Source organism: Cynocephalus volans, chromosome 1, assembly GCF_027409185.1.
Source record: "Cynocephalus volans isolate mCynVol1 chromosome 1, mCynVol1.pri, whole genome shotgun sequence".
In the NCBI taxonomy this organism is placed as follows: Eukaryota; Metazoa; Chordata; class Mammalia; order Dermoptera; family Cynocephalidae; genus Cynocephalus; species Cynocephalus volans.
Window position 1 is genome coordinate 290048896 of NC_084460.1, and position 27764 is coordinate 290076659.

The following is a 27764-nucleotide window of genomic DNA, read 5'->3' on the forward strand; positions in this document are numbered from 1 at the left end:
CAGTCAACGTACTAATGCTTTACACATATTACCTCATTTAATCCTCTTCTAAAAAAGATATAAGTCCACATCTGCCCATCCTCTTAACAAATATGCTGTGCTATTTTATAATAATTAAATTAATTAAACTAGATGAGTCTGACAAAATTCTAACCTGTAGTTTTAATACCTGATTTTTAACTTTAGGATTTGCAGGAAATCCAGGTGAGAAAGGAAACAGAGGTATTCCAGGGTTACCGGGTCTAAAAGGCCTCAAAGGACCACCTGGACCACCAGGACCACCAGGTATTGCTGATTCTCTAATAGAAATATCACGTTTTAAGTTTTCTTAGATCTAAAAGTAATAGAACTTGTTTCTAGACTTATTGTGTTAAATATGAATTCTATTCGAACAGTGTTCCAGCAGAAATTTGCTTCTAAATTGATCTAAAATAAAGGTGCTTACAGTCGGTATGAATTAACTAAAAGATATTAATCTTCACCTGGTTCCATTTTTGTACTCAAAATTTTATTTTGAGATTGCTTATGTGCATTATAAATTATAACTTATCCTATCACATATCAGTGATGAAAATTAGACAATGCTTTAGAATTTTCAGATATGCCTTTCTTTTTGAAATAAATTATTGTGCTTTTAAAACATTTAAGGTAGCTTGCTATTCCCCATAATCACCTCAGTAACAAAATATATTATATGGTAATAAAACTCCAGTTTGCATTTGGAAACATATTACTATAAGGTCACAGGAGCCCCCCCATTCCTGTTCGTACTGGTCCTAGAATTATTTTGATGTTTGAAATCCAGGCCTGCTGACACAAATCTAACTTTCTCCAATCTTAAATGTTCTGGGTCCCTCATCCCCTCCTCATCTGAAGGCAAAAGGGCAGCTAAACAAGTACCCAAACCAGCTGATCTGGCTGTTCTGAATCAAGACACAAATATTTATTGAGCACCTACTATGGCCAGGAACTGTGCAGAACGTATGACTATTTATTTGTTCTCAAGGCCCCAGAGGAGACACAGGCATCACAGGGAATGCTGGAGAACCAGGACCACGTGGTGTGCCAGGAAGCACGGGGAACATGGGCATGCCAGGTAACAATAAGGTCCTGTTATGAGCCTAGAAGCTCAAGATGGGTCACCATTCTACATTTTCTGTGTTGTTTTGGTTTTCTACTTGGTAGAAAGTTTGTGCAAAACAACTGCATTTTGACAAAGGTACTGTGGTGCAAATTGAAAATGAGTGGGAACAAAATAAATATTTGTTTTATATAAAAATCATCCACTACAACTACCTGATGCATTTGTAATTCTGAAAAACCAATTTGTTGAGAGGTAGATGTTTTTTGCAAAGGTCAAAAGTAGAGCACTTCAAAATCCCTGTGTTGACCTGTTTTACCTGACGTCTTTCCTAATTTCAGGTTCTAAAGGAAAAAGGGGAATGTTGGGATTCCCAGGGATAGCTGGAAGACCAGGCCTCCCAGGTATTCACGGTCTCCAAGGAGATAAAGGAGAGCCAGGTTATTCAGAAGGTACAAGGCCAGGACCATCAGGACCACAGGTATGTAGGCCACTATAATATTTATATTTTGGTAGTGTGGTGTCAGCCCCTTGAAACATCAGCAAGTATTCAGATTCAATGTGGACAGAGAAAATTGAAAATATTACTGTACTTTCAGGCAGTTATTTGGATTTTTAAAATCTTATTTCCATAGTCAAGGATTCCTGACTATCACATAGTTGCCAACTTCTGAAAGCCTGTGTCAACCACCAAGTTTCTCACAGTCCCTGCAATTTAAGTGTGCTGCCAGAAGAAGGCAGTGATTATAGCCCACACGATCAGACAGGAGAGTTTTTTTTTTCTTGTGATACAAAGTGGCCAGTCTTTGCTATGGAGTCATCTCACACAGATTTATAAATCTCCAAACCTTGTGATCAAAAACAGTTGTCTTATTAAGACATAATAAAAGACATAAAATAAAATAACTTTAGAGTATTGTTAAAAAGCAAGCAAAACCTAAGATACATACATTGATCTTTCTTAAGTGTTTTAGAACTTTAAGCATTTTCATTCTATTACACTGAATATTTTTTTTAATCTCATTTCAATGTTCTTGGTGCTTGTTCTTTGTCAAATTGAAGTTGGACGTCAGAGCTCTCACTGGTATATTGTACAAAGAAGCAACCAAGTGTTTCAGCAGGGATTGGTTGCTTTTTTGGTTTATTTCCTTTATATTTTTCTGTGTACAGCAGCCATGCTGCGCCAAAACTTTACTACTAGAGAATAATTAATAGAAATTTTGGTAAGAAGGGCTTTTTAACAGGAGAGTCCATGGACCCTAGGGGAATCTATGGGATCCCTACAAGCCCACTAACCTCCTGAAATTAAATGCAAAATGTTTGAAAATGTTTTTGTAAGGGAAAGTCTATATTTTTTTATCAGATTTTCAAGAGTATATGACACCAAAACATATAAAAACGTTAGTTAGGAAAGCTTCCATTTCTCTTTTGAGCCAATAAAATACCACTTTCCCTAAATATTTCTATCAGCCATATTCTCTAGTAGTAATTACTTAAACAAGAAAGAAACAGTGTAGACACTACACAGTCCCAAGAAAGCAACCGTTTTTACTTGGACAGACAAATTCTCTTTGCTCTTTCTATTTAAAGTGGGTCTTCAGAAAACCAGGGAGAGACTCCTTCCACTGAGTTATTTTCTTGATAAGGAATCCTATTTGACTTCATTCATATTCAGTTAATTAATAGTTTCATTTAGATTTAGGGTTTTCATAAGTAGCCACCAGAAGAAATTCTTAGAACTGTGCCTTGAGCCCAGAATGTTAGCAAATCATAGGAACAGGGTAGTATATTTTAATCAGTTACTATGGGAATATTGTAAGTCACCATCAAATCCATATATTCTGGCTTATCATATAACCAAAGTACAGATTTAATGAATATTAAATCATTGAAAGATTTTTTAACATGTGACTGATCTACATTTATCTGCATGCATAGAATTTGTAGGACACTTACTCATTTAGTCTCTTACCCACAGTTAGTCATCGCAATTTGTAATTATACATTTGTGTGATTATTTCATATCTATCTCCCCACTGGTCTCTGAAGCCTCACGAAGGCAGGGACTGTATATATCATATATCTGTATATGGTTACCATTATATCTTGGCAAGAGCCAGCTTCATGGGTATACATCTTGTGTAGTCACAGAGGTCCCGTGCTAATCAGGACCCCAAGCTTGGTTTAAGGCTCTGCCATTGCTGTCTTCAAATTCTTAAAAAAATTTTTAAAAAGGGAGCCACATTTTCATTTTGCAGTGGACCCCGCAAACCATGTAGCCACCCTGTTCCTGGAACCTATCATGGTACAAGCACATAGTAGACACAAGATAAATTGCTGAATGAATGGATGAATGAATGAAGTTTATACTTAATTCTAATCATATATCCTGCTTATATGAGAATTTTAAAGGTGTTTGACTGAATTTAAGGGGGATCCAGGATTGCCAGGTGACATGGGAAAGAAAGGAGAAAGGGGGCCACCCGGCCCACCTGGACATTCAGGGCCGGCTGGATCTGAGGGAGCCCCTGGAAGTCCCGGAAGTCCTGGCCACCCAGGTGAGCCTTGGTATTACAATTCTGGAAGCTGGAAACATTACTCATAGTATGGCCTTTACCTCCTAGAGTCTTCTGAGTAAACAGAAAGTTATTTGTGCTTTCGTGCTGCTACTGCTTTCATTCAACTTTGAACTTCAAATTCTAAGACACCGTGAAACAGCAAACTAATCAGGAGGAGGTGAATTTTACTGATCAGCCCATTTGGTAGACTGAAATCTAGAAACTTGCTCCCATAGACAAAATTTTGAAGTGCTGCTTCAACAAATTCAGCCTAAGGACACGAAATGTTAGTTCATTGCATCATCATGATGTCTGTGTTAGTTTGCTAGGGCTTCTCTAATAAATACCAAAGACTGGGTGGCTTAAATGACAGAAATTTATTTTTTCATGTTTCTTGAGGCTAGAAGTCTGAGATTGAGGTGTTGGTAGTGCCGGTTTCTCCTGAGACCTCTCTACGTAGCTTGTAAATGGCCATCTTCTTCTTGTGTCTTCTCTCTGTGTGTCTATGTCTCCTCTTCTTATAGAGACATCATTCCCATTGGACTAGGGTCTTCCCTAGTGACCTTATTTTAACTTAACTACTTCTTTAACAGCTCTGTCTCCAAATACAGTGACATTCTGAGGTGCTGGGGTTAGGACTTCAGCATATGAATTTGGGGTCAATCCATAGCTCTGTTGTTTTGAATCTTTTTTTCTGGCATGTTTCCAAGTTCAACATTGGTTTTCTTTCTTACTAGCTTACAGTTTGGGTTTTAGTTTAAGTTTTGTTTCATTAAAAACTATTGGATTGCAGCTCCAGGCCTTACTTAAAGACATTATTTAAGCTATCTGTTCAAACACTGAAAGGTTCGATAGTTTGCAGTTAACTCTCAGTGAAAACAATGTTGGCTATTGAGCTGTCCACACGGCTGGTGTACACACACTTTGAAAACGATTCGACACATCTCTGCTGTGGGTTCCTGAGGAAGCAGCAGCCAGGACAAAAGCCAGGGGTGATCTGTAATAAGAGAGCTTCCTTAAGGCTAGCTTCAGCACAGTTGACTGTAAGGACTGCCTGTTTTGGTCACCATTGTAATCATTTCTATGTTTGTGTTCTTTTTTTTCTTCCCTTCTCTCTTCATTTCTAGGAAAGCCGGGTCCTGATGGTGATTTGGGGTTTAAAGGAATCAAAGGCTGCCTTGGCCCTCCAGGAAGAAAAGGCCCTCCAGGTTTCATTTTGCATTTTCTCTATTTCTCTTTCATAAGGGAAGCACATTTTCTCCTCAGGTTAGAATCTCTGTATGTCATGTTAAAATGAAATTAAAAAAAAAAAAAAAACCTCTGTATACCTACTGCGCTTTAGTTTTTTGGGGTTTTTCTTGGCTGCTGGCTGGTATGGGAATCCAAACCCTAAACCTTGGTGTTACAACACCACACTCTATCCAAATGAGCTAACCTGCCAGCACCTACTGCTCTTTAGAAGGTAGCTCCTAGGTACTCAGTACCCAGACAAAAAATTCAGAAACATGGGGTTAGATATTTTTACCTATCTGATTCAAATATCTGTCAACCTAAGCATTCTAAAGTGTTAATCCTCATGATAATATTAATCTGTGCATAGTTTTCACTGTGAACTTAGCTTCACATAACTACAGTTCTGAAAAAATAGCACCTTTAATAAAATTCCACACATCTCCCTGGTGTTCACATTAGACCATTAGTAGGAAATAAGTCCTCTCTTTGAATGCCATTGTTTTGGTTTTTTTCAGGCCTTCCAGGATTGCCAGGACCTCCTGGACCAATGGGTGTGAGAGGTAACCAAGGGCATGATGGAATTCCTGGTCCAGTTGGAGAAAAGGGAGACATGGGTATAACTTGCTCATTATCTTTGTTCCACTAGTTTTATTTTGACTAGAATCATTAGTGACATTGTGATGGTTCACTACTCTGAAGATTCTTCTCTCATAGAACTGATGATCTTTAACATGGTCTTGGTGTGTAATTATTAAACTTCTTTTATAAACATATATATATATATACACACACACACACATATATATATAATGTAATGAAATTAACTAAATATTAATATGCCAAAATCTTCTCTTTCAGGTTTGCTGGGGGTACATCCAGGCCCAAGAGGGAATCCTGGTGCTCGAGGTGAGCAGATCTTCTTCCCTGACCTAATGATACACATTTCCAATGACTGAGTCCAATTTAATATACTTGATATACAAAATAAACTTAACATGGTGAATTAAAGACATCTCAGTGGTAATATAAGATATTTATAGTCTTAGTATTCAATTAAAAATATTTCATTATTACCGTTACAACAAAGGGGATGAATTAGAAACTGATCCAAGTTTGGAATTTCCTTCTATGAAAGTCTTTAAAAAGAAAAAGAATTCTTATTCATTGGCTTTGATGTTGTGGTTAGCACAGTTGAAATGTGTCGCTTCCTAAAAGGACGGAGGTGGAATTGATGGCTGCACGATGAGCATCTCTCCCTGCGATTCTGAGTAGCCGCAGTCATGCCAATCCTTTCCCACGTTGTTCTCTTCATAGTTCTGATCCCCATCCCCACACCCAGCTTGGAGTTCATGCTATTGTTTATTAAGGGCCACCCAGTAGCTCTCTCAACATCTCAGACCTGGCAATTTACTGAATGTGTTATTCAAAGTTATACACAAGTTTCTTGTTTGACAACTCGAGTTTGGATTTCTCGTGCCAATGTTTTACGAGAAAAGCAGCTTCTTTGAACTCTTTTCCATTCTGTAGAGAAACCTGCCAAAAGAAATATCAGATTGTTTGCATCTTTTATTGACCCTTCTCAGCTGTGGCTATACGGATTGGAGCATTTCATTAGCAAAGACACTTAGACCCAATAAGGGCCATTAGTTATGGTTGCTCAAGAGAACCAGCGGAGAGTAGCCTGATGCTCCTGAGAAAATCACTCGGGCAGGAACTGCCTCTTGACTGAACAAAGTATGAGAATAGACAAGAGCTGTCTTTTTCCATTTGTTTCTTCATGATTTGTTTGTCCTGTTGATTGAGCTCAATGTTCCCATGTCTCCCAGAACCCTGCCTCCCCCATGAGCATAAAGCCTTTCCCTTTCCACAGTCTAGTTTTAGAATCGTGCTCAAAAATAGTTTCAGTTCCTACTCCTAGGCCAAGTCACAGTTTAACTTTTTTGAATTGAGAACACTGGCATTTAATTGGAAATAAAATTTGATATAAAATGATCCCTACTTTAGTTTTTAAAAAGCCTCAAAAATAACAAATAGCCTAATTAGGTTAAATAAATCATTATGTGCCTCAATCCCTCCAGGATGACAAGTATGGAGAAGAGTTCTTTGAGACTTGAAAGGTATAAATCTTTGAAATTTCTTCTCCCAAATCCTAAAAGGAAATCATATTACAGAACAAGTAATTATTGTAATGACATGGAATATACAACCCAAGATATCTTGGTGCCCCAGGTCACTGCCATACAAAGACACATTACAGAGCTTAGAGTGAGCTGAAGTCATCTAAACACTTTCTTTTAAATTCATAAATTACAGGCATTGAAAAGCTAAAGAATGTGAGTAGAATAGGGCAGGATGTTCAATATTCATCAGTTTCACTTCATCAGCACTCTAGGTTTTTATCATATAATGACTTCCCCAGCCCTTCTTCTGAGCCACCAGCCTCATCCTCACTATTTTCATGCCATTTACTATTTCTATAATAACACAGAGATGGGAGAGGTGGGAAGGGAGATTATTTTCAGTTCATACAACATTTTTCATTTATGAATGTCAAAGCACCAATTTCTTGACAGTTTTCTGTGATGAAAAATATTAATGCAAAGTTGCGAGCTTGTGGGGGTCTTCTTTGGTAAATCTAAACCTCCTGCCACATTTGTCCCTCCCAGACTAGTGTTAGGTGTTCCGGGGAGAATTAACCAGAGGACAGAATAAAGATTGCGACTTCGTTGCTCTTTGGGTTTAGCTGGACAGCACTTCAAATGCACACCTACCTCAGAGCCATACAGTTTAGCTTCTTATGCTCAATTGCATTATTGTTGACAAAATAATGACATCGCAATTAAAGTTCATTCAATAATAATAATTGTGGCTTACATTTACGTAAGACTTTAGAGCTTATACCATGCTTTTCCATGTGTATATGAGTATTATATCACTTCATATCTAAAGAACTGAGCTAGGACAGGTATTACTTTTATTTTTAAAATGAGAAAACCAAGACTTTTAATAATGAAGTGACTTTGCCAAGATCAAATGGCTAGTTGGAGACAGACTGAGTCTCAACTCAGTTCTTATAGACCTGCACTTCATTTATCACCTCTTTTTTTTTAAAAAGTGTTCTGAATCTTAACACTTTTAAGCAAAGTGCTTACATTATGAAAGATAACCACAAACTGTAACTCCAACAATAGGAGCATTAGAGAAACTGATTGAGCCTTCTTCTTTGCAGGAGCTAAAGGAAACAGAGGATCCCCAGGCTTGTCTGGCCTGCCTGGCAAGAAAGGGACAGTGGGAGACATTGGGCCCCGAGGACCTACTGGCCTAACAGGACTCCCCGGGCCACCAGGCATACCTGGTGCAATCATCCCTGGCCGAAAAGGAAATCGAGGTCCACCAGGCCCGAGAGGAAACCCAGGTAAAGGGTTTACTTTATAACATAAAATAAAAGAATGAAAATAATGTTTGACCTCAGAAGTTTTCAACCTTCTCTTCGTGTTGCCTCATTGCTTCTTTTTTCCCTTTGGTCTTCTTGATTCTTCCCATACCAACCTGTTCTCACACAGAGTTCAGTAATTCTGTTGGTGTCGTTGCACTGAGTGTCCTGTTCAAACAATTAGTAGTTAACTAATTAATAAGCCTAGAAGAGAGAGATGCATCCATTCAACCAATATTTATTGAGCTCCTACTATGCATCAGGTACTGGGCTACGTACTAGGGCAGCAGCACAGACCCTGCTCTAACAGACCTTCATCAAGGAGAAGCAGGTCCTGCTTTGCCAGGCACCTCACTGGCTTTATCTAACTCTGTCCTTACCACAATCCCATCACCCAGTGAAAAGGAAAGGAATGATAAGGGGCAGGGTGTGCACTTTGTTGGGAAGAATCACTGATAGAACCTTCCAAGCTCCCTTACTGGCAATACTGATAAGCTCTTTGTGAATTCAGGTGATCCTGGTCCCCCTGGGCCTCCAGGAAGTCATGTAAAAGGCATAAAAGGAGATAAAGGATTTATGGGCCAGCCTGGCCCAAAAGGTCCACCTGGAACTGTAGGGGACAAAGGACCACCAGGTCATGTGGTGAGTGTGCAAAATTATTTTGGATTATTGATACAATACTGACTTGTTATATTGTATATTATATTGTATATGGTGAATATTAATAATATTGACTTACTATTATTAATTCGTGTATTATACTCTTGTAAATCAATTGCCGGGATCAGATGTACCTGGAGGCAGCAAAAATTTCCCATTTTGTGATGCCTTTGTGCAGTGGGCCTGTGGGAAGACAGAGCCCAGAAGGTTCAGGAAATCAAAGAATCTTAAGAGTTGGAAAGATTTGGCCTGTAAGGGCCCTCTAAGATTTTGGTCCATATGGGACTTACCTCTACAGCATTCCTGACACTTGCTTGTTTAGACTCTGAACAATTTCAGTGATGGAATCTTCAAAAAGCAGCTAAGAGTTTAGAATCACTCTAAATGATGTCACATTTTCCCTCTATCAATATACTTATCTGTGCTATCCTGTAAATGTCTATTTATTTTCCCAGTGTTTATAAATAGCTGCCACTTCCTTCCAATTATTTTCTTCTGGATAAATACCTGGTTCTTTCTAATTCAGTTTAACTGTTCATCAACCTTGCCTTTATCCTGAATATACCCTAGTTTGTCCCTAGGATGAGCACCCTCTGGAAGTGAGAGCTCAGTACTCCAGTGAGTGTCTAGAGAGAAGAGTCTCACTGTCCCAAACATCACCAGTTTAGGAGTTCAACCTAAAATTCGACTCGAGCTACTTGGCTGCCCTGCCCATGACCACGTTGTTGTGCACATTGAGCTTACAGTCAAATAAAGCCATGTGCCTTTTCCTCATGGACCACACTAAGTTTTCTCCATTATTTCTTGTCTAGCTTTTTGTCGTTGATGTTTGTTTATTTGTGACCTTGCTGCAGAACTTGTACATTTATCTTTCTTGGACATCACGTTGTTCGTTTGGGCCGGTGCTCCCAGCTTAAGATCTCTCAGTTCATCACCTCTCTCCCTCAACAGCTCAGCTGTCTGCCCCAGCTTTCTCTTCACAACAGATTTGAAAAGCTGATGCCTCTGTTTACCAATGCTTGGAGTCAGATATTGAATAGACGGGTATGGTTTAATGATTATTATTGAGTGTCTATTCAGTACCAAAGGATAGGAAAATAAAAAGGCACCGTCCTTTGCCCTAAAGGAGCCTATGAGAGGTGAAGGAGAGAGATACGGAGACAGGCCATTCTCACACTGTGGAATGGCAGAGGGTCGTGGGAACATGGAGGAAGGGTATTTAGTCCAGTCCGTGGAGTGAAGGTGCTCAGGAAAGATTTCTCCTGGAGGAGATGCCCTTGGCCTCAGTCTTCATGATGCACAGGAGTTTTCTAGAAAACAAGAAAAGTAGGAGCGATGGGGCTGAGAGGAAAAGTGCTTTCTGAGCAAAAAGACAACGGGCGTGTGTGAGTGACACAACACACAGCTCTGTGTCACTGCAGGCTGAGGCGGGAGACAGCTCATAGCAGGAGGAGGCTGGAGGGCTAAGCAGGCGCAAGGCGTGGAAGTCTGGTTTTCCAGATAAGAAGCAGGACCACCTTGGTTATTTATTTATTCAAGAAACATTTACAAAGCAGCTGTGCATGCCCAGAATTCTCTCTGCAAGTTGTAATTAACATCTTAACTGCCTTTTGATCTGGCCATTCGTTCCCGAGCTCTGAACCCATCGTGCTCGCTCCAAGCAGCAGCCGTTTTGTCCACAAAGACATGGTAGAGAAACTGTGTTTTGACCACTCATATGAAAACACAGAACATCTGCGATATAATCCTTATTTCTACCAACCTCATCAGTGGTGGGTAATGAGGTACTTTGGCATGGCTTATTGTTAGGAACCATGTTAGGGTCTCTTAAGCTTCCTTGGTATTTTGTTTCCAGAATCTGTCTTTTAAAAAAAAATTTTTTTTTTTGAAAAATAACATAATTGCCCATCTCCAGTCTGTAGGTAACTCTCATGTTCTCCATGATTCTTTGAAAGTTGCCAACATTGATGCAAATTCCTTCCCAGGACACTGGGATGGAGAAAGTTTGGTTTAGATGTGTAATCTTGCTTAAATCCCATGATGCTTTCATGGTCATAGGCTTCTACACACGCAGTTGCAAGATGACTCTTCCTCCTCCATAGTTACCTTTATCTCGAGAGAACAGGCAGACGACAGAAGCCAGACAGTCCTTGATGAGATAATTTTATCTTCCTTTTTTAACCTCCCACAACCTTATCCAAGCAATAGGACTGTTCCTTCTTTGGTCTTCTTGCTCCAAAGACATCTGGTTCCAAGAGTAGTTGTTTTCTTGGCATTTCTCATGATCTTCAGCTCATTGTTCTCAAGTAATAGCATTCTATCTCAATTCCTACAGCCAAAAGTGCCTGTCAAAAACTCTCCTGACAACCCCCTTATGCTCCCTTCCCTGGATACTTTACTTCTCCTATCACCCTAATCAAGAGTAATTTATAGCTCTTCCAGCTTAGTTAGAATGATGCTTGGGTACTATGAATCAGCAAAGGCTCCACTGTTTTTGCTAGAATTACAAATACAGATTATAATTTTCATTCTGGAAACCTGGTGCCTATTCTTCCTGAAAGATCTCCAAATACTGGGCAGTTCTATTTAGGATACAGAATATCCAATTGTATCCAACACTAAAACCACAGACAGTAACATTGGAAAGTATGTTCACTCTTGGTTGTAAGGGTAGTTTTTAATTCTTTTTTTCTTTTCTTTTCTAATGATCATTTTAAGCAGAGATCTAAGTGGCAGAGGAGTTATAGGCAGGTGAAACACTGGATTGAAAAATAAAAATAGTATCTGTCAACTTTAGTTCATTCTCAAGCAACATAATATTATATCCTATTTGCTTTTTTAAAAAAAAGGCTGTACTGTGATTTTAAACATTTTTCTGTGGTTCTGCTCCCTTTTCTTTGAACTATAGGGTGCACCAGGTACCCCAGGTCTTCCAGGGCTCAGAGGTGATCCTGGATTCTGTGGATTTCCGGGGATAAAAGGTACTATTTTTGTGCACTGCTTTTTAGATGCAAATACAATAATTATCGTTCTTATTTGAGGGTACACACATGTTTACTGAACTCCTATAGTCACCATGGACAGCTGAGGTTAGTAAAAATAGGACTTCAGTATGAGTGAGGAAGGAAGACTCCACCAGCACCCAGCTGAGGATGGAAACTACAGAAAAACTAAAAACAGAAACAGTTTAAAGTGGTATATGTGTTGGGATGGGGGATGGAGAACTATATCAATATTAACAGTATCTATCGGTTTTGAATTGTTTATATTATCTTATGCCCATGTTAGTTTTATAATTTTAAAAAGGTGAAAAATCTGAGAACATTCACCAAACTCTTAGTGGGGAGAGAATAAGTAAGTTTTTACATAGATTTATGCATCCCTATTTTTATGGGGTACATGTATTATATTTTTAATCTGAAAAATATAATATATATATAATTTTGGAGGATTTTAAGTTTAAAATATTCACACACATGGATTTAAACTTCAGGTTTCAGAAGATAATTCTCAAGTCTTCCATAAGTGTGCTGTGGCCTTAAATAAAGTTTTGAATATGTGATTCATTGTCTTAGTTGGTTAATTCATCTGGTATTGTTTTTGCATGGCCACGAATCAAGTATCACAGACTACAGAGTTGTTAAGTAACAAGTGTATCCAACATGAACAGAGCCACATTTTCATGAAGGAAAACTTTTTCCAGGTTCAAGAAAGGACTAGGTGGACTTAAAAGAGGTCCTTTTTTTAACACTTTCAATCACGGACTCTTTAAGGAGCAAATTAGCGAAGAATAAATTACAGCAAGTGATACCAAGGAGCCTCACAAGACATTGGGTGGATGAACACTGGCAGACAGCCTGCGAAAATGTGTAACACCCTTCACTTCCCAAGTCTTGCAATAAGACTACCTAAGATCTGAAAACTACAGAAAGGCCCCACGAGAGAAAGAAACATTCTTGGAGGTATTTAGTGGGGAGATTCTTAAAATCAGCTACTTTGAAATATGTTCCATTAAATATATTCAGTTACTCTCTCAGATTTCAGAATAAGACCATCAGCTGGCACTGCTAATGAATTTGCAATTCTTTATTTGGAAAGTTTTAATCCCTAAAGAGAAAAACATTTAGGCTTCTCCTGGTATATATAAATAAATATTAACAGCTTCCTCAGTTCCGATACCAAGTGGATCATTTATAGTGTAGTTGCCAGTTAATTTTTGATGATAAAATTATTTTATTGTATTTCTTCTATTAATATCATATTTAGTATTAAAATCCAAGTAATCTGATGTACACTATTTCAAGATTCTTTAAAATGGAGTTATTTCTCCAAATAAATGGCTCTTGGTAACCTTCTTTTATTCATGTAAAAGGCTATGATTGGAAGAGAAATCTTACCACTTTTTTAGTTCACATCAAAGAAAATATTCTGTATGTGCTCATGAAAGTTCTTGATAGAACTAACTCTAGGCTATTATAAAGCTTGACTGATAAGCTGAGAAAGTAGATAACTATGACAACCAAACAATATAATTCAGCAATATAATTCACCAGGAGGTGTTAAAATAGATTTTAATGTGACTTTGTACTTTACCTTAAATATTAAATTGAAAAGGTTTCTGAACTCAAAAAGCAAACTCTTAGGAACCCTTCCCTTCAATGTTAAAATATAAGATCTTAATGCCTACTTCTGGGTATATTTCTTTATAGACTGATTAAACATGATCAACTTGGTCCAAATGAAATGCCAAAACCCACATGAACATAATTATGTTATAGTCATTGTCACAGAACCCACACGACATAATCTCCAGTCATAACTTACAGTATTTATCCTTAGATTTCATCATCAACCTGAAGAGCTTGGAAAACCATTGTTCTAAAGTATAATCATACTATCTTTTTTTTTTTTTAGGAGAGAAGGGTAATCCAGGATTTCAAGGATCAATTGGACCTCCAGGGCCAACTGGGCCAAAAGGGCCACCTGGTAAATATACCTATTACCTTGCTATCGCTCTCCACAAAGAAAGAGTAACTCATCAATAAAGCCATCTTCTTCTTATGTTTATTCCAATAGGTGTACGTGGAGACCCTGGCACAGTTAAGATCATCTCCCTTCCAGGAAGCCCAGGGCCACCAGGCCCACCTGGAGAACCAGGGATGCAAGGAGACTCTGGGCCACTGGGGCCACCAGGAAACCTAGGTGTGGGACTAGCAGCATTGACTTGGATCTCTAGGAAATGGTTGAACCAAAATACCTGTAAAGTGCTTTGAAAGCAAATGATATAACTTCACAGAAAATGTTAAAGATGATAGTGTTTTTTACAGTCAGTCTTAGGATTGAGCTCATTTTACCCTTGGCGAGCAAATAAAACACCTTGGAATTGATTGGAAACTGTTGTATATAGTATAAAGTTGAGTAAATACACTTTAGGGCACTATGTTTTGGTTTTTGTTTTTTATCAAGGTAAAGGCATTATGTCTATCTCCTCTGAAAACTGTCAGTCTTAGAGCTCTATTTCTAAATGATTGCCCAAATGTACTTGAGTTGTCTGAATTTATACTTTTCTAACACTTTGTAGAGTGAAGTGTTAGAAAAAATGATTTTGAACTCTTTTCAAAATGTGGGTGTTTGGAAATTGAACCAACCCTTTTATATAGACTTAGTATATTGTAATAGACTTCTGAGTAGAACTGTTATGTTCTAAGTTTGCCTGAACCACCTAGAAGATAAGAGAGATATTACTTATTAGTTTGATCAATACATGGGCACAGCAAATTCTGGAAGAGCATAAATCAAAATAGTAGCCCAATTTTAAATTGTTGTATTTCACATACTCATAGTTCATTTTTGAGTGTCTTTTCCCCCCCTGGGAACTGGGGATAACAAGTTGAATGACTAATGATCCCAGTTTGCCCAGGACTGAAGGTCTTCCTCGTATGAAGGACTTTCACTGCTGAAATGGGAAAGTCTCAGGTTAACTGGCATGGTTGGCCACCTTACCTACCATCCTATATGATGAAATGTAATACAATGTTGGTTTTTTGCCCAGGACCCTGTGGGTCAAGAGGTAAACCTGGCAAGGATGGAAACCCAGGAACTCCTGGGCCAGTTGGAGAAAAAGGCAACAAAGGTTCCAAAGGAGAGCAAGGTAAACAAAGACCCAGCTTGTTTTCCTCATGAAGCAGGGCTGTCTCAATACGCAGAGGAGTCTTGTGTGAGTGTGTGACTATATGAGTAATCCAGGTCTTTCAGTTTGCACTGTTTAGATTGGACCAAATGTCAGGGGAGAAATGTTCATTTGGAAGAAGATGGAAAATCAAGAATTATTGGAATAAACTACCCTTCCTACCTCTTAGCTGGGCAGATGTGCTCCAGATTTTTAGTCTGATGCACGATTTAGCCTAAGAACAAATGGAACTAATGAAGCTCTAGTGAGTGTTCTATCTTCAAAAAGGCCAATACTATTTTTAGTTACTTATAAGAGTTGTTAGTTAATAATAGCTACTTATAGGAGTGTTATATAAGTATGTAGTTAGAAAAAATAATACTTTGATATAAATAAGAAAGCTACTCAGTATCCTTATTTAGGAAAACCATCTTTTAACTATGCCATTCTTGAATGTTCATACAACTCAACAATTCATGTGTATGTCCTAAAAAGGTCCCTCTTAAAAATCAGGTTTTATTCTGAACATGAGCTAATATGTGTCAGTTTGATACCTGTATCAAAATCAACCTTCTGCAAAAATTTCAAAGCACACTTCTGGAAAATATCTACATGTCCAAATCTTATATTTTTAGGATTTCTGACTTCATTGAGGTAAGAAAATGTTCTAAATGTTATTTCCCAATTTATTGACAGATAATATTCCCAGATCCACTATAACACGGTAAAGAGTAGAGACTTAAATCCTTAAAAGTTCCATTATGATGCTAATTATATAATTCTGTAATTACTTATTATTTAGTATTGTCATGAGTGCACATTAAAGAACTATTACTCATTCGACTTTCCTTACAGTGTGCTTTTTGAAGTGGTGAAAAACAAAACTCTTATTAACAATTCTATTAATTTTAAAACTTTAATGACCAAAGTTGGGTTGCAGAATGGGTAACAGCAAGAGCAAAGGTACTACAGTACAAATTATGTTGGAAATTATTAGCAGGTATACACAGTCCAATGCTATGGAGACCTCATAAGAATAATAAAGGGACTAAGAGTCAAATTGCATTGGCTTAAACTGATAGGCTTGGCCCCTTTCCTGGAAATGCAGAATAGCCTTGAATAGTGCACATTTGCCTACAATCTCACCTCCAGTTCCAGTCCTGCTCAACTAATCATTTTATGATTTCTGTGAAGAGACCTGGAGGCATCTTTTGCCTGGGTCCAATGACAACCCCCTGCGAATTAGGGTAGGGATTAGGAAAGGTGAAGAATGTGTGTATCTCCTGTATTTACTAAAACCACCATGGCAATTTTGGACTTTTCAAGTAAGACACGAGACTTTCAAGAATTTGGATGTGCCCTATTTTTAATTTCAAAGAACAGGTCAAGGTCCCTGGAGAAAACAGGAGAGAGCAGAATTCAGAGGAGACTGAAATAATATATACATCATATTGGGGCTTTTACAAATCCTTGTGAAAAGTACTGACTTCTGAGTCAGGACTAAACTTGGGACACACTGCCTGACTCCCATGGTGTGGTTGTTCGTGGGCAACAGTAAATCCCTTGATGCTGTAAGCCAAAAGTCTAACAGTCTCTGCCCTCTCTGCACTTCCTTAGGACCCTAAAGGACCATGGCCCACATCAGGTTAGGGAGGGTGGCAGTGTACGGTGGCAGTGGAAATGGATGGGGGAGTGAGGAAGTGATAGCTAATGCCAATATTATAAATAGCTATTCAATGAAGAAAAGAAGAGGGAAGGACAGGTGGAAGGGGAGAGAGGGTAGCTCCCTGGTTCTTATTTTAAAATGATGAATGTAGATTAGCCTATTCCAACTGCAGAGGAAAAAACAAAGTATAAAAACCATTTATTTTGTTTCTAACTCATATAAATAAAACTAACCTTCTTACAGTTAAAAGAAGTCTTTTCTATTTTTATTTACTTACGAATTGATCGAAAAAAAATCTTGAAATTAGAACCTTTGGAAATAACTTTCATTGTTTTCTATGACTGTTTATTGATTTACCAAAAACATAAGTAATTTCTATTATCTATCTGAATAGACTTTCAAATTGTAGATATTTGATTTGGTTTCTTTTTCCCCCACATTGTAGGAAGATCTATTTATTTATTCATAAAAGATGTATATAAGACCTACCAGATGCAGGCTACTGTGCTAGAATTCACTGGGGAATTCAAAGATAAAGATCTGATCTCAAAAGACTCATAATAAGATATACATAAATAGCTGTAATAATAGGTGTTGTGTGATAAACTGCTTAACATTTAATAATATTGTTTGTAAATAACATTTACAATGTGTTTTTTAAAGGACCACCTGGATTAGATGGATTGCCAGGTTTAAAGGGAAAACCTGGAGACACTGGGTCACCTGCAACCAGGACAGCAATGAGAGGCTTCGTCTTCACTCGACATAGTCAAACAACAATGATTCCTTCATGTCCAGAAGGGACAGAGCCACTCTACAGTGGGTTTTCTCTTCTTTTTATACAAGGAAATGAACGAGCCCATGGACAAGACCTTGGTAACATTCCAGTCCTAGTTTCCAGTCATGTTGTTCCATATGCAGATTGTAAATTTTATAGCATGGGGTGTTTCCCTCTGAAGTTAAGCATAAATAACCTTGAGTGTCTTCCAGCATATTTTAAAGAAGGCAAATAAAACAACATTGGCCTAGTGTAGAATTTTCATCCTGGAATATAAAATACTGGAAAGAGCCTAGTTTATGAATGCTAGCCTAGCTCATCCTGTTCAATGCAAATGGTTTTCACTTAAACCACCTGTCTACTTTTTAATTTCAAAAGTAACTTTTTTCCTAAAATGTTATCTGGTTATTAGCTATTATGTACATGTGAATAACTGGTAATGCTTTGACATTGTCCCAAGCAAAGACATTGTCCCAACCGACCTATACCAGTCCCCAAGTTCTAGATTGATTAGAAGGGGCCACAGAAAGTAGTAAGAGTGGGAGAAGGAGGATTTTTTTGCCTACTGGATATTCGATTTCTATCATTATTAAAACTTTTCAATACCACATTTTGCAAATAACTCTTTTGTGTTGTCTTTGTCCAGTTTTTGCTGCAGGTTATGTTTTATAGTAATGATACTCAAAATGATTTTCATGTACTGAAAGTGATACTCAGGCTGATGTTTTGTTAGGAACTCTTGGCAGCTGCTTACAGAGATTTACCACAATGCCATTCTTATTCTGTGACATCAATGATGTGTGTAATTTTGCATCTCGAAACGATTATTCATACTGGCTGTCAACACCAGCTCTGATGCCAAGGGACATGGCTCCAGTTACCGGAAGGGCCCTTGAGCCTTACATTAGCAGGTAAAAATCCAGTCCCTGAGTTCTGTAAAGGAACCAAGTGAATCCTTCACTTGTACTGAAATATAAGACAGCACATCACAGTGCAGAAAGGGGTGCTGTAGCCAGCCTTTGTTTCATGTTACAGGTGCATTGTCTGTGAAGGTCCTGCAATTGCCATAGCCATTCACAGCCAGACCACGGACATTCCTTCGTGTCCCCATGGCTGGATTTCTCTCTGGAAAGGATTTTCTTTCATCATGGTAAGGAGAAAAGGAACAGCAAATTTATGTTAAAGATTACCTGTAGAATCTTACATTGTGCTGGGTAAAATGTGGCTCCCAGAATGGATGCTGCCTGATATCAATACGTGCAATATGCCATGGACATTTGCTTGAAAATCTGCAAGTAAACTTTTTTTCTTTTTAATTGCAGTTGCTTTTGGTAAATAATGGAGCATTAAAAAAATTGACGTCTTGGGAGATTACCTACAAATTCTAAATCATGATATTTAGGTGAATAGTAGCTACCACTTATTGGTAATGGAATGCCTACTTTTTAATGTGGCAGCTGCTTTAAATACATCCTCCTTAATCCTTATGGAAATGTTAAAAGGCAGTTTCTATCATCTTCAGTTTTATAAATAAGAATTAAGTAACTTTCCCAAGGTTTTACAACTATTAAGTAGTAAAGCTAGGATTTGAACCCAGGTCTATCTGTTCCAAAATCTTTGTGCCTTATACCATGCCCCTGACATTCACATAAAGATGAGAACAAAGAGAAACAGTCTTTTAAAGAAAAATCTCCCAGATGTAAGTGCTAAATGAGGAAGTCTGTGGACTGACCATCTATGATTCTGATAGCTGCACATACATGGGTATTCATATATTCAGTATAGTGATGTTTATGATACGTTACTTCTCTTTCTTGACTCATAGTCATCCATTCATTCAATCATGAACATAACAAATATTTATCGAACACCTACCACGTGCTATGACTGTTCTAGGCACTGGGAACCATTGTTTCTGCTCTCAGGGAGTTTATGTCTAGCAAGGAGGATAGACAATAAACAAGAAGACAAAATAACAATAATAGTAACAAGAGTTCAGGTGGTGACAGGTACTATGAAGGAAATAAGGCAAGAAAAGGTGAGAGACTGACAGGGATGAGGTTATATTTAAGCAGACAAGGAAGAGCCAGTTAGGGCTGGCTGGTTAGTTTGGTTGATTAGAACGTGGCCTTGTAACACCAACGTCAAGAGTTTGGTTCCCCTTATGGGGCAGGGCCGGCCATCCAACAGAAATAAAAGCAAAGAGCCAGTCAGACCTGGGGGCAAGGAGCACTCCAGGCAGAAGGAACTGCTTTTCTTTTCTTTTTGATGACTATAGCTCAAACTGGGAGATACCTGGAGTATTAGCAAATCTGGATTAAAAAGTACAGAAGTTTAATTCACACATTCTGGTTTTTTCTTTCTTTTCTTATTGCCTGATATTACACACACACACACACACACACACACACACACACACACACACACACACACAAGTAGAGAATTGAAGGTTTGAACACCAATGGACAGAGTTTTTATTCAGATATTTTTATGTGATAGTTCACAAGTGCAGGTTCTGAGGGCGCTGGGCAAGCACTGGCATCCCCCGGCTCCTGCTTGGAAGAATTTCGAGCCAGCCCATTTATAGAATGTCATGGAAGAGGAACATGCAACTACTATTCAAATTCCTACAGTTTCTGGTTGGCTTCATTAAATCCGGAAAGAATGTTCAGGTAACTATTCACTGTTGGGCTAGGTCTGATGACTCAATTACAGAACTATTCAAAGGTTGCCTATGTTAGCTTTTCTTTATCTATGTGTTGATGAACTCACATTAACACCCGCCGCCATGCCAATAAAATCCTGTTAAGCTTGGCACTCCCAGTTTACAAGTGTTCTCAAGTCCACAGCTAGCCATGATTTTGTACTAGTATACCATTAAAGACAAAATAAGTGATTTTTGTCATCACTCAACATACTTAATATTTACATATGAATTTACAGTAAATTATTAAATAAAACCACTAAATGACCTACTAATCTTAATTTACTGTATTAGAAGATTTGTGAATAATACAGATTATTTGAAGGGTGGGGATAGTTTTACAACAAAAAAAGATGATCTGTAAACTTGCATCAAGGTCTGTGTTTCCTTAGTACTACTGAAATACAACTAAAATTTTAAAATGTAGACATATATACTTTTTCAGAATACAGCTCTTGTATAAAGGAAGATGTTTCTGTAATAAAATTTAGAGCTGCTACAACATTCATTAATAAAACTCAAACCTAGCAAGGATTTCCTTTTATCTATAAATCAAAAGATTTGTTTTTATTTCAGAAAACCTATTCCATCAACTGTAAAAGCTGGGGAGTTAGAAAAAATAATAAGTCGTTGTCAGGTGTGCATGAAGAGAAGACGTTGAAGAAATCAAAGAAAATAGAACTGCTATTTTTCATCCTAAATAACAAAGTTATGACTCAGGACATGAATTTATTTAGGTATTTTTTCTAATCAAACAATATTGCTCTATGATGGCTTAGTACAAAGTTTCAATTTGTTTCCCTACAACAAAGCATTTCTTTTAATTTATTTCTGTGATATTGATCTCTAAATCTAGGTTGTTTCAAAGTTCCCTGTGGCGAGGCAGCAATTTTTCACAAAGTATCACTGAAATCGTATTCTACTTTTATCCAATGCAAAGTCTAAATGGCAATTATGTGAAGATTGAATGCTACAAGTTAAGAGATATTTGGCCCACTGGATTCTCAACATCTGTCCTCTTCTCTTTCAGTCTTTGAGACTCAGGGAAACTAAGTCAATTGTACACAGGCCTGCAGCCCCCTTCCTGAAACTTTAGACCCTGGGTAGAGAGGGAGATGGGAGCATGTAGAATACTGGAGCACCAAGACTAGAACTGGACTTTCAGACCTGTTGAGTAGCATGAGGCCTGAAGGAACACAATTGAATTGAGATGCATGGATTTTCCAAAATTCTTTCAAACATACCCAAAACTAAGGGCAAAATAGGGTTCCCTAGTATTATGGAACCATAACAGCCTTGGAAATACTTTATGGTTTTGTTTTGTATGTCTTTGAAGATTTCTGTTTGTTTGTTCATTGAATTCACTTCACTGCAACAATAGAGCCTGCTTGTATTCATAGTAGATAACATTTTTACCCTTAGTGAATTAATTTTAGTAGGATATTATTACACGTGTTTATTGTTTACTTCAAAATGTGTCTAACTTTTAACTCCTCTTTTACGAGCACAGCCACATTAATAACAAGGACACAACTCATTGCATGTGCACTTTATCCCCATCCCCATAAATGTTGGTGCATACCTTATATAATTGAATAGTTCAATAATCCATAAAATAATTTAAGGCATTCATTGGCTTATCAGGCTCAGAATATTTTTTCTTTGCTCTAAATATTTCATTACTCTGGTTTTACAGATTTATTCTATTGTTACTTCTCTAATTCTTCCCTTGTGAAAAAACAAGTTTTTTTTATGTTGTATATTCTTACAAATCATATTGAAAGAGTCCATTGTGTAAAAATATTAATGTACAAATTGTACAACTTGGCAACTGTGTGTCTTAAAACTTGCTTTTCAGTGTCTTGATACATTCCCAAGGTTACTTAATTCAACTAAACAAGCATTTTATTCAGCATCAAGCCGTGTCCCAGGCACTGTGCTAAATTATAGAGATATTAAGAGAAAAAAGGGAGACTGTTTCTAATCTAATATCCCAGAAAAGGCAACTTATTGCTTCTGTTAAGATCTCATATATGATTTGCTCCTCTCCCTTTTTTCTTCTTTTGTCACATTTTTATATTTCATTTCATCATCATAATTCAGCAGGCTTGAGTGAAGGTTTAAAAATAAGATCTATGCCCAAGGAAAGCTCAGAATTTCTAGCTTCTCTTAGGTACTGCAGAAGCTAAGGTCTGAACAATATGAAAAAAAGAAATCTACAAAACATTAAAAAACATTTATACTTCATGGTAGCACTATTTGATGAGTCTTAGAGGTGAGGCATCATGAGACAAGGCTTTGAAGAAGCCTCTTGACCCATCTAGGTGGAGTTGGTGGTGCTGACATTTAAATTCAGGCTATTGCTTCAATGTCAATCACTTTGTAAGTGAAAATGTGACCCCAGAGGACAGCACAGACTGTGGCCATGGTGTACATTCTTGACTGCTTACATGACTGCTGTCAAGCCATTTTACACCTAAACTAAGACAAGCAGCATCTTACTATTGTTTACTAAGATTCACCTAATATTAAGACTTGTCTGCACTAAAAATACTCTACTGACCCAATTGTACTATGGGGCAGATAGGGCTAGCTGATCTCCATAAACCCTCTGTAGGCAAATAGTTCTCAAAGTGTGGTCCTCAGACCAGCAGCATCAGCAGCACCTGGGAACTTGTTACAAACGCAAATTCTAGGGCCCACTCCAGACCTATAAAATCAGAAACTCTGAGGGTAGGGCCCAGAAATTTGTGTTTTAACAAGCTCTCAACATGATTCTCATGCACTTTAAAGACTGAGAAAAACTGCTCTAGACAAACAGCCAAAAAATTGGCTACGATTGCTCAATCCTTGCCTCTTTTAAAAGTCTAAAATTACAGATGACTGTAAGTAATTTAATTTCACTAATAAATTAAAGTCCTTGATTGGTGCTAATGCCAAACGACTGGCCTCTGCTCATCCCCAAACCTCCATCTTCTCTTGCCCTCTCATCAGTATCTAACTTCTGAGGAAGACAAGTGATGCTAAAACCTTAATTTCCAATGAAGCCATGTGAACAGTGGTTCAGTTGTGGTTCAGTCATACTTCTAAGACTGAGCATAAAATATAGCTCAAGTGCATCATTTTCCAGATACCTAGGAGTAGCTTATAAAGTTATAAAGATTTAACTTTGTAGATAAAATGTAAATAACTTGTTTCTTCTAAAGTTGGGGCTTCAACTTTTGGAATTTCACAGTGTGCTAAAGTAACCAAATTCTCAGAGGTCTTTCTTTCTGCAAGATAAACATTATTAAGTAACTTATTTATGAAAGTATTAAAATAATGCTTAAATTTGAATTTTATGCTAACTTAGAAAGATTTTTCTATGTATCAAATGTAACTTACTGCTACTGAACTTAATTTAATATTTACTCTATAACCAAATGAACTATATTTAAAATATATTGAATATTTTATATTGTTATATTCTGACAAAATTACAATTCTGTAATGTACTAATATGTTTGTAATTATAGATAATATATTATTTTATTGTATTGTCTAAGAATAAAATTGAAAAATTGTATTTGGTCTTTTTTCCAAAATGGAAATGAATTTATTTGGGGGGGGGGTATTGTAAAAATAATAGATGTTTAGCATAAAAACAAGAAACAATATGGAAGTTACAAAGAAAAATACAAAAATCGCCATGATAATCCTCACTCCCACCTAAGATAATTATTTAATTAAACTGTAAACTCAGACTTTTTTCCTGTAAATATTTTTTGAAACAAAAATAGCATAAAACCATACTGTTTTGTCACCAGATTTTTTTAAAAAAACTTAATATATTGTGGACATATTTTCACATCAATCTGACCATCATTTGCACCACAGTCCATTGAATGGATTTACAATATAAGTCAATGAATCCCCAACTGCTAGAAACTTAATTTAGTTATATTATGGACATATGGTACCTATGTCATTTCACATTTGTCCGATTATTTCCTGGATAATCCCTAGAAGGAAAACTATGGAATAAAAGGAATTGCACAATCTTAGGCCTTTAATATACATACAAAAATCCTCTCCAGAAACGTTGTTAGAATTTTCAGCTGCATCAACATTGCAATGAGAATACTCATTTCGTTAGGCTTTTACCAATACTGAATATTTCTCTTCTTTTACATCTTGGCCTATCTCACTGTTTTAACTTACATTTTGCTCATTATCAGTGAGGCTAAACATTTGTCACTTTTAATTATTACTTGTTTTCTTAAAAAGTAGCATTTATTATGAATGCTCGTCTTTGTTTTCCTGTAAAGGGCCTAATCATGACTTTGCTTATTTTTATATTGAGTTGTTTAAAGAGTTTTTACAAATCAATAAGAAATGCATAAAGATTACAGAAATTATGGATCAGATATTTTGATAAATGTTTCCCATTTATAATACAAATACAATTCATTCAAGAAAAAAATTCATAAAATTTCAAATGTAGAGAAATGGTAAAGAAGAATGCTTTTATATAGAAAATATGAAATCTCTGATAAGGAGCTTTCAGGCTGTGTTAAATGATAATAAAAACATAATCAAGGAAAGAAATGGAATGCATGTACAGTGATTCTAGGTAATAATTCTAATACAAAAAAAAATGTTGCTTAAATAAATATTTTGGAAACATTCTCATATTTGGGCCAAAAATCTAATTTGAAAACACTGTGGGTAAAAAAAAAATGTACTAATCCATTTTAATGAATTTATTTTTACTGTTGGTAAGTAGAAGAATAACAGATACTGTGTTTGACCACATTCTCTCTCTCTACCTCTAAGCCTGTTTAGTAAGGAAAACTTTGATCAGTCCTTAATAGACTCTTAGCAACCTACTGGCAGAGCACTTGAATACTGAGAGTGAATGCCTCCTTCGATTTGTGCCTAGGCACCTAGCTCACATCACCCTAACCCCAGCTCTGCCTATCACAAACTAACAGGCAAGGAAACACAGAGGGAAAAGTAGCTAATATCTAATAACCAGGCTAATCTTAAACATTCAGATAAATATAATCCTTCCTAAGATTTTGTAGATTCTACGCTTTTTCTTAAAATGCTGACATTGCTTAAAACCTTTTTAGAAGTATTGTTTTGGAATTATCTTCAATTCCAATTTATGAGCCAAACAAGGAAGTAGGCATTACTTTATATCCAAGACCTGCAACATGCTGAATATGTTTGGCTCCATAGCATATACTCATATGAGTGAGATATAGACCTTGGTCTCAAACACTGAGTTTAAAATCTTGTAGGAGAAAATAAGATAATTATAATCTTAATATAATTATAATATAAATATAATTATAATATTGGATAATTATAATACTGCACAAAACGTGAGAAGTGCAGCAAGAGACAACAAATAGTGGTTGAAAAGTTAGAGGCCTCAAGAAATAATTCATGAAAGAGGAGACATTTTAAGTGGTCCTCTAAGAGCAGTTAGGATTTCTAGAAGTAGAAGACAGACAGAAGCAGGGAGGAATGCCAGGTGGCAGGAACAGCATGGATAAAGGTAAGTAGTTAGGAAGGAATGAAGCAATATCAGGGAAAAATTAATGGTAAAGAGTATATGATATATACTTATACAGACACACACACAGTGGTAAATAAAGTGGCATAGTAGGAGGTTAGGCCATGTTAGGTAGGATTTAGAATACCAGGTTGAACTACTATTTTGCTGACTGGTACCAGAGATCCAGTGACAATTTTTCAGCAAAAGAGTGGAGTTATCATCTAAACAATAACCTGGAAGATGTAATATTTAATATACTGCACTTGCCGGGCTATTTCATAATTTCAAGTGTTTTTAAAAACTAATGGATCGCTGCTATGGACTTCTGAATTTGTAGATAACTATAAATCATCAATTTCTTTTAAAGGTGAGGCTTCATATTCAGAATGTCACGATTTGTGAAAATAGGTTACTTGTAGACCCAACATCTAGAAAGAATTAGAGAAAGAAAAAGATTTGAGATGGGGAGTCCAGTTAAAACAATAACATCCCAGATAATGGGTAATGGTTTAGCAGTAGAAACAGAAAAGACAGATACAGTAGATGACTGCTAAGTGAAAGAGAGAACCTAAAGGATGGCAGATATATTAGTCAGGGTTCTCCAGAGAAACAGAACCAATAGGCTATACAAGGATACTTTAAAAAGCTTGTGGAAGAATAGAATTCAAAGATAATATGAAAATTTCCATAACATTTTTGAAGATCCCTCATCTATCCATCTATCTATGAGAAGAGATTTATTGTGGAAATTGGCTCACATGATTATAAAGGCTGAGAAGTACAAAGATATGCTGTCTACATGTGAGGAGCTGCCCGAAATCGCCATTACAAGATGGCGCTGATTTCCGGTGGAGGGCAGGGCTGCTCGGTAACACGCCTGGGCCGATTAGGCAGCCACCAATAAGGTAGGAGCACGTCCTAGGCGAGGAGCAGTCTCTATATAAAGGGCGCGGGTTCCCTCGCTCGGGGTCTCCATTTTTGGCAAGCTTATGCTCTCCCTCTCAAGATGCATTAAAGCTGATCTGCAGAAGGATCCTTTGTGTGCCGCGTCGTTCTTGCTGGCGAGACGGTAGCGCGGGACATTTGGTGCCGAAACCCGGGAACTTGTGTCATCGTCAGCACCTTCGGAGACCCCCTGGAGACAGGGAGGATTCAGAACTGCAGGAGGGTAAGTTCGGAGAGGTATGCCTGTTCTTGGTCTGGGGTTAATCCGGTTGGTTTAAAAGGTTTTGAAATCGCCCGTTGGTGTGGTCAGACTGACGTAGATAAGCAGCTGCACCAGAGACCTGTGTGAGCCTCTAGTACGTAAGGGAGCGGCGTGTCTCACAGCGCCTCCTAAAGCAGAGCGCGTTATGGGTTCCACACAGTCTGTGGTTACCGCGTTAGAGGCCGTGCTGAGACAACGTGATATAAAGGTAGGGGGCCGTGTGCTCAAAAATTTTGTAAAAGAGGTAGATCGTGTAGCGCCGTGGTTTGCTTGTTCCGGCTCCTTGACTTTGAGCTCTTGGGACAAACTAGGCAGAGACCTTGACCGCAAGTACGCGGAGGGAGACCTCCGTCAGGGCACCAAGACCATTTGGAAGTTTATTAAAAATTGCTTAGAAGATGAGGGCTGTAAACCGGTAGTGATAGTAGGGCAAAATACATTAGAGGAGGTCCAAGACAGCATGTCAGAAACTGAACGGAGTGAGAGGATGGGTACCCGCAGGAGGAGAGACGTCTCCCATAAGAAAAAGGGCCCTCCCGGTAAGTCTACGGACGAGGGAGAGATTCTAAAACAACAAAGTGACACTCCCGGCACATCTGCCGGTAAAGGAGGGATTTCAAAACCCAGACAAAAGTTGGAAGGGAAAGAAGGAGGCCTCTACCCTATGCAAGAGCTGGGGGCCTTAAAACAAGAATTAGAAGATTTAAATCTGGATGAGTCCGACTCCGAT

At 37.6% G+C, this 27764-nt stretch overlaps 1 protein-coding gene across 1 annotated transcript in view; it reads left to right on the top strand.

The window, feature by feature from the left end:
• COL4A3 (collagen type IV alpha 3 chain) overlaps nt 1-20943 on the top strand; it is a 127096-nt gene extending 106153 nt beyond the window's left edge. Inside the window, exons 35-52 of the mRNA XM_063105191.1 lie at nt 187-285; nt 1007-1096; nt 1423-1562; nt 3513-3639; nt 4767-4847; nt 5388-5486; nt 5731-5778; nt 8102-8287; nt 8817-8947; nt 11874-11946; nt 13880-13951; nt 14042-14167; nt 15018-15116; nt 17464-17676; nt 18312-18489; nt 18614-18728; nt 20078-20250; nt 20859-20943. Of these exons, the coding sequence (XP_062961261.1) occupies nt 187-285; nt 1007-1096; nt 1423-1562; nt 3513-3639; nt 4767-4847; nt 5388-5486; nt 5731-5778; nt 8102-8287; nt 8817-8947; nt 11874-11946; nt 13880-13951; nt 14042-14167; nt 15018-15116; nt 17464-17676; nt 18312-18489; nt 18614-18728; nt 20078-20250; nt 20859-20943 (2135 nt within the window). The remainder of the gene's footprint in view (nt 1-186; nt 286-1006; nt 1097-1422; nt 1563-3512; nt 3640-4766; nt 4848-5387; nt 5487-5730; nt 5779-8101; nt 8288-8816; nt 8948-11873; nt 11947-13879; nt 13952-14041; nt 14168-15017; nt 15117-17463; nt 17677-18311; nt 18490-18613; nt 18729-20077; nt 20251-20858) is intronic.
• Nucleotides 20944-27764: the final 6821 nt, after the last annotated feature.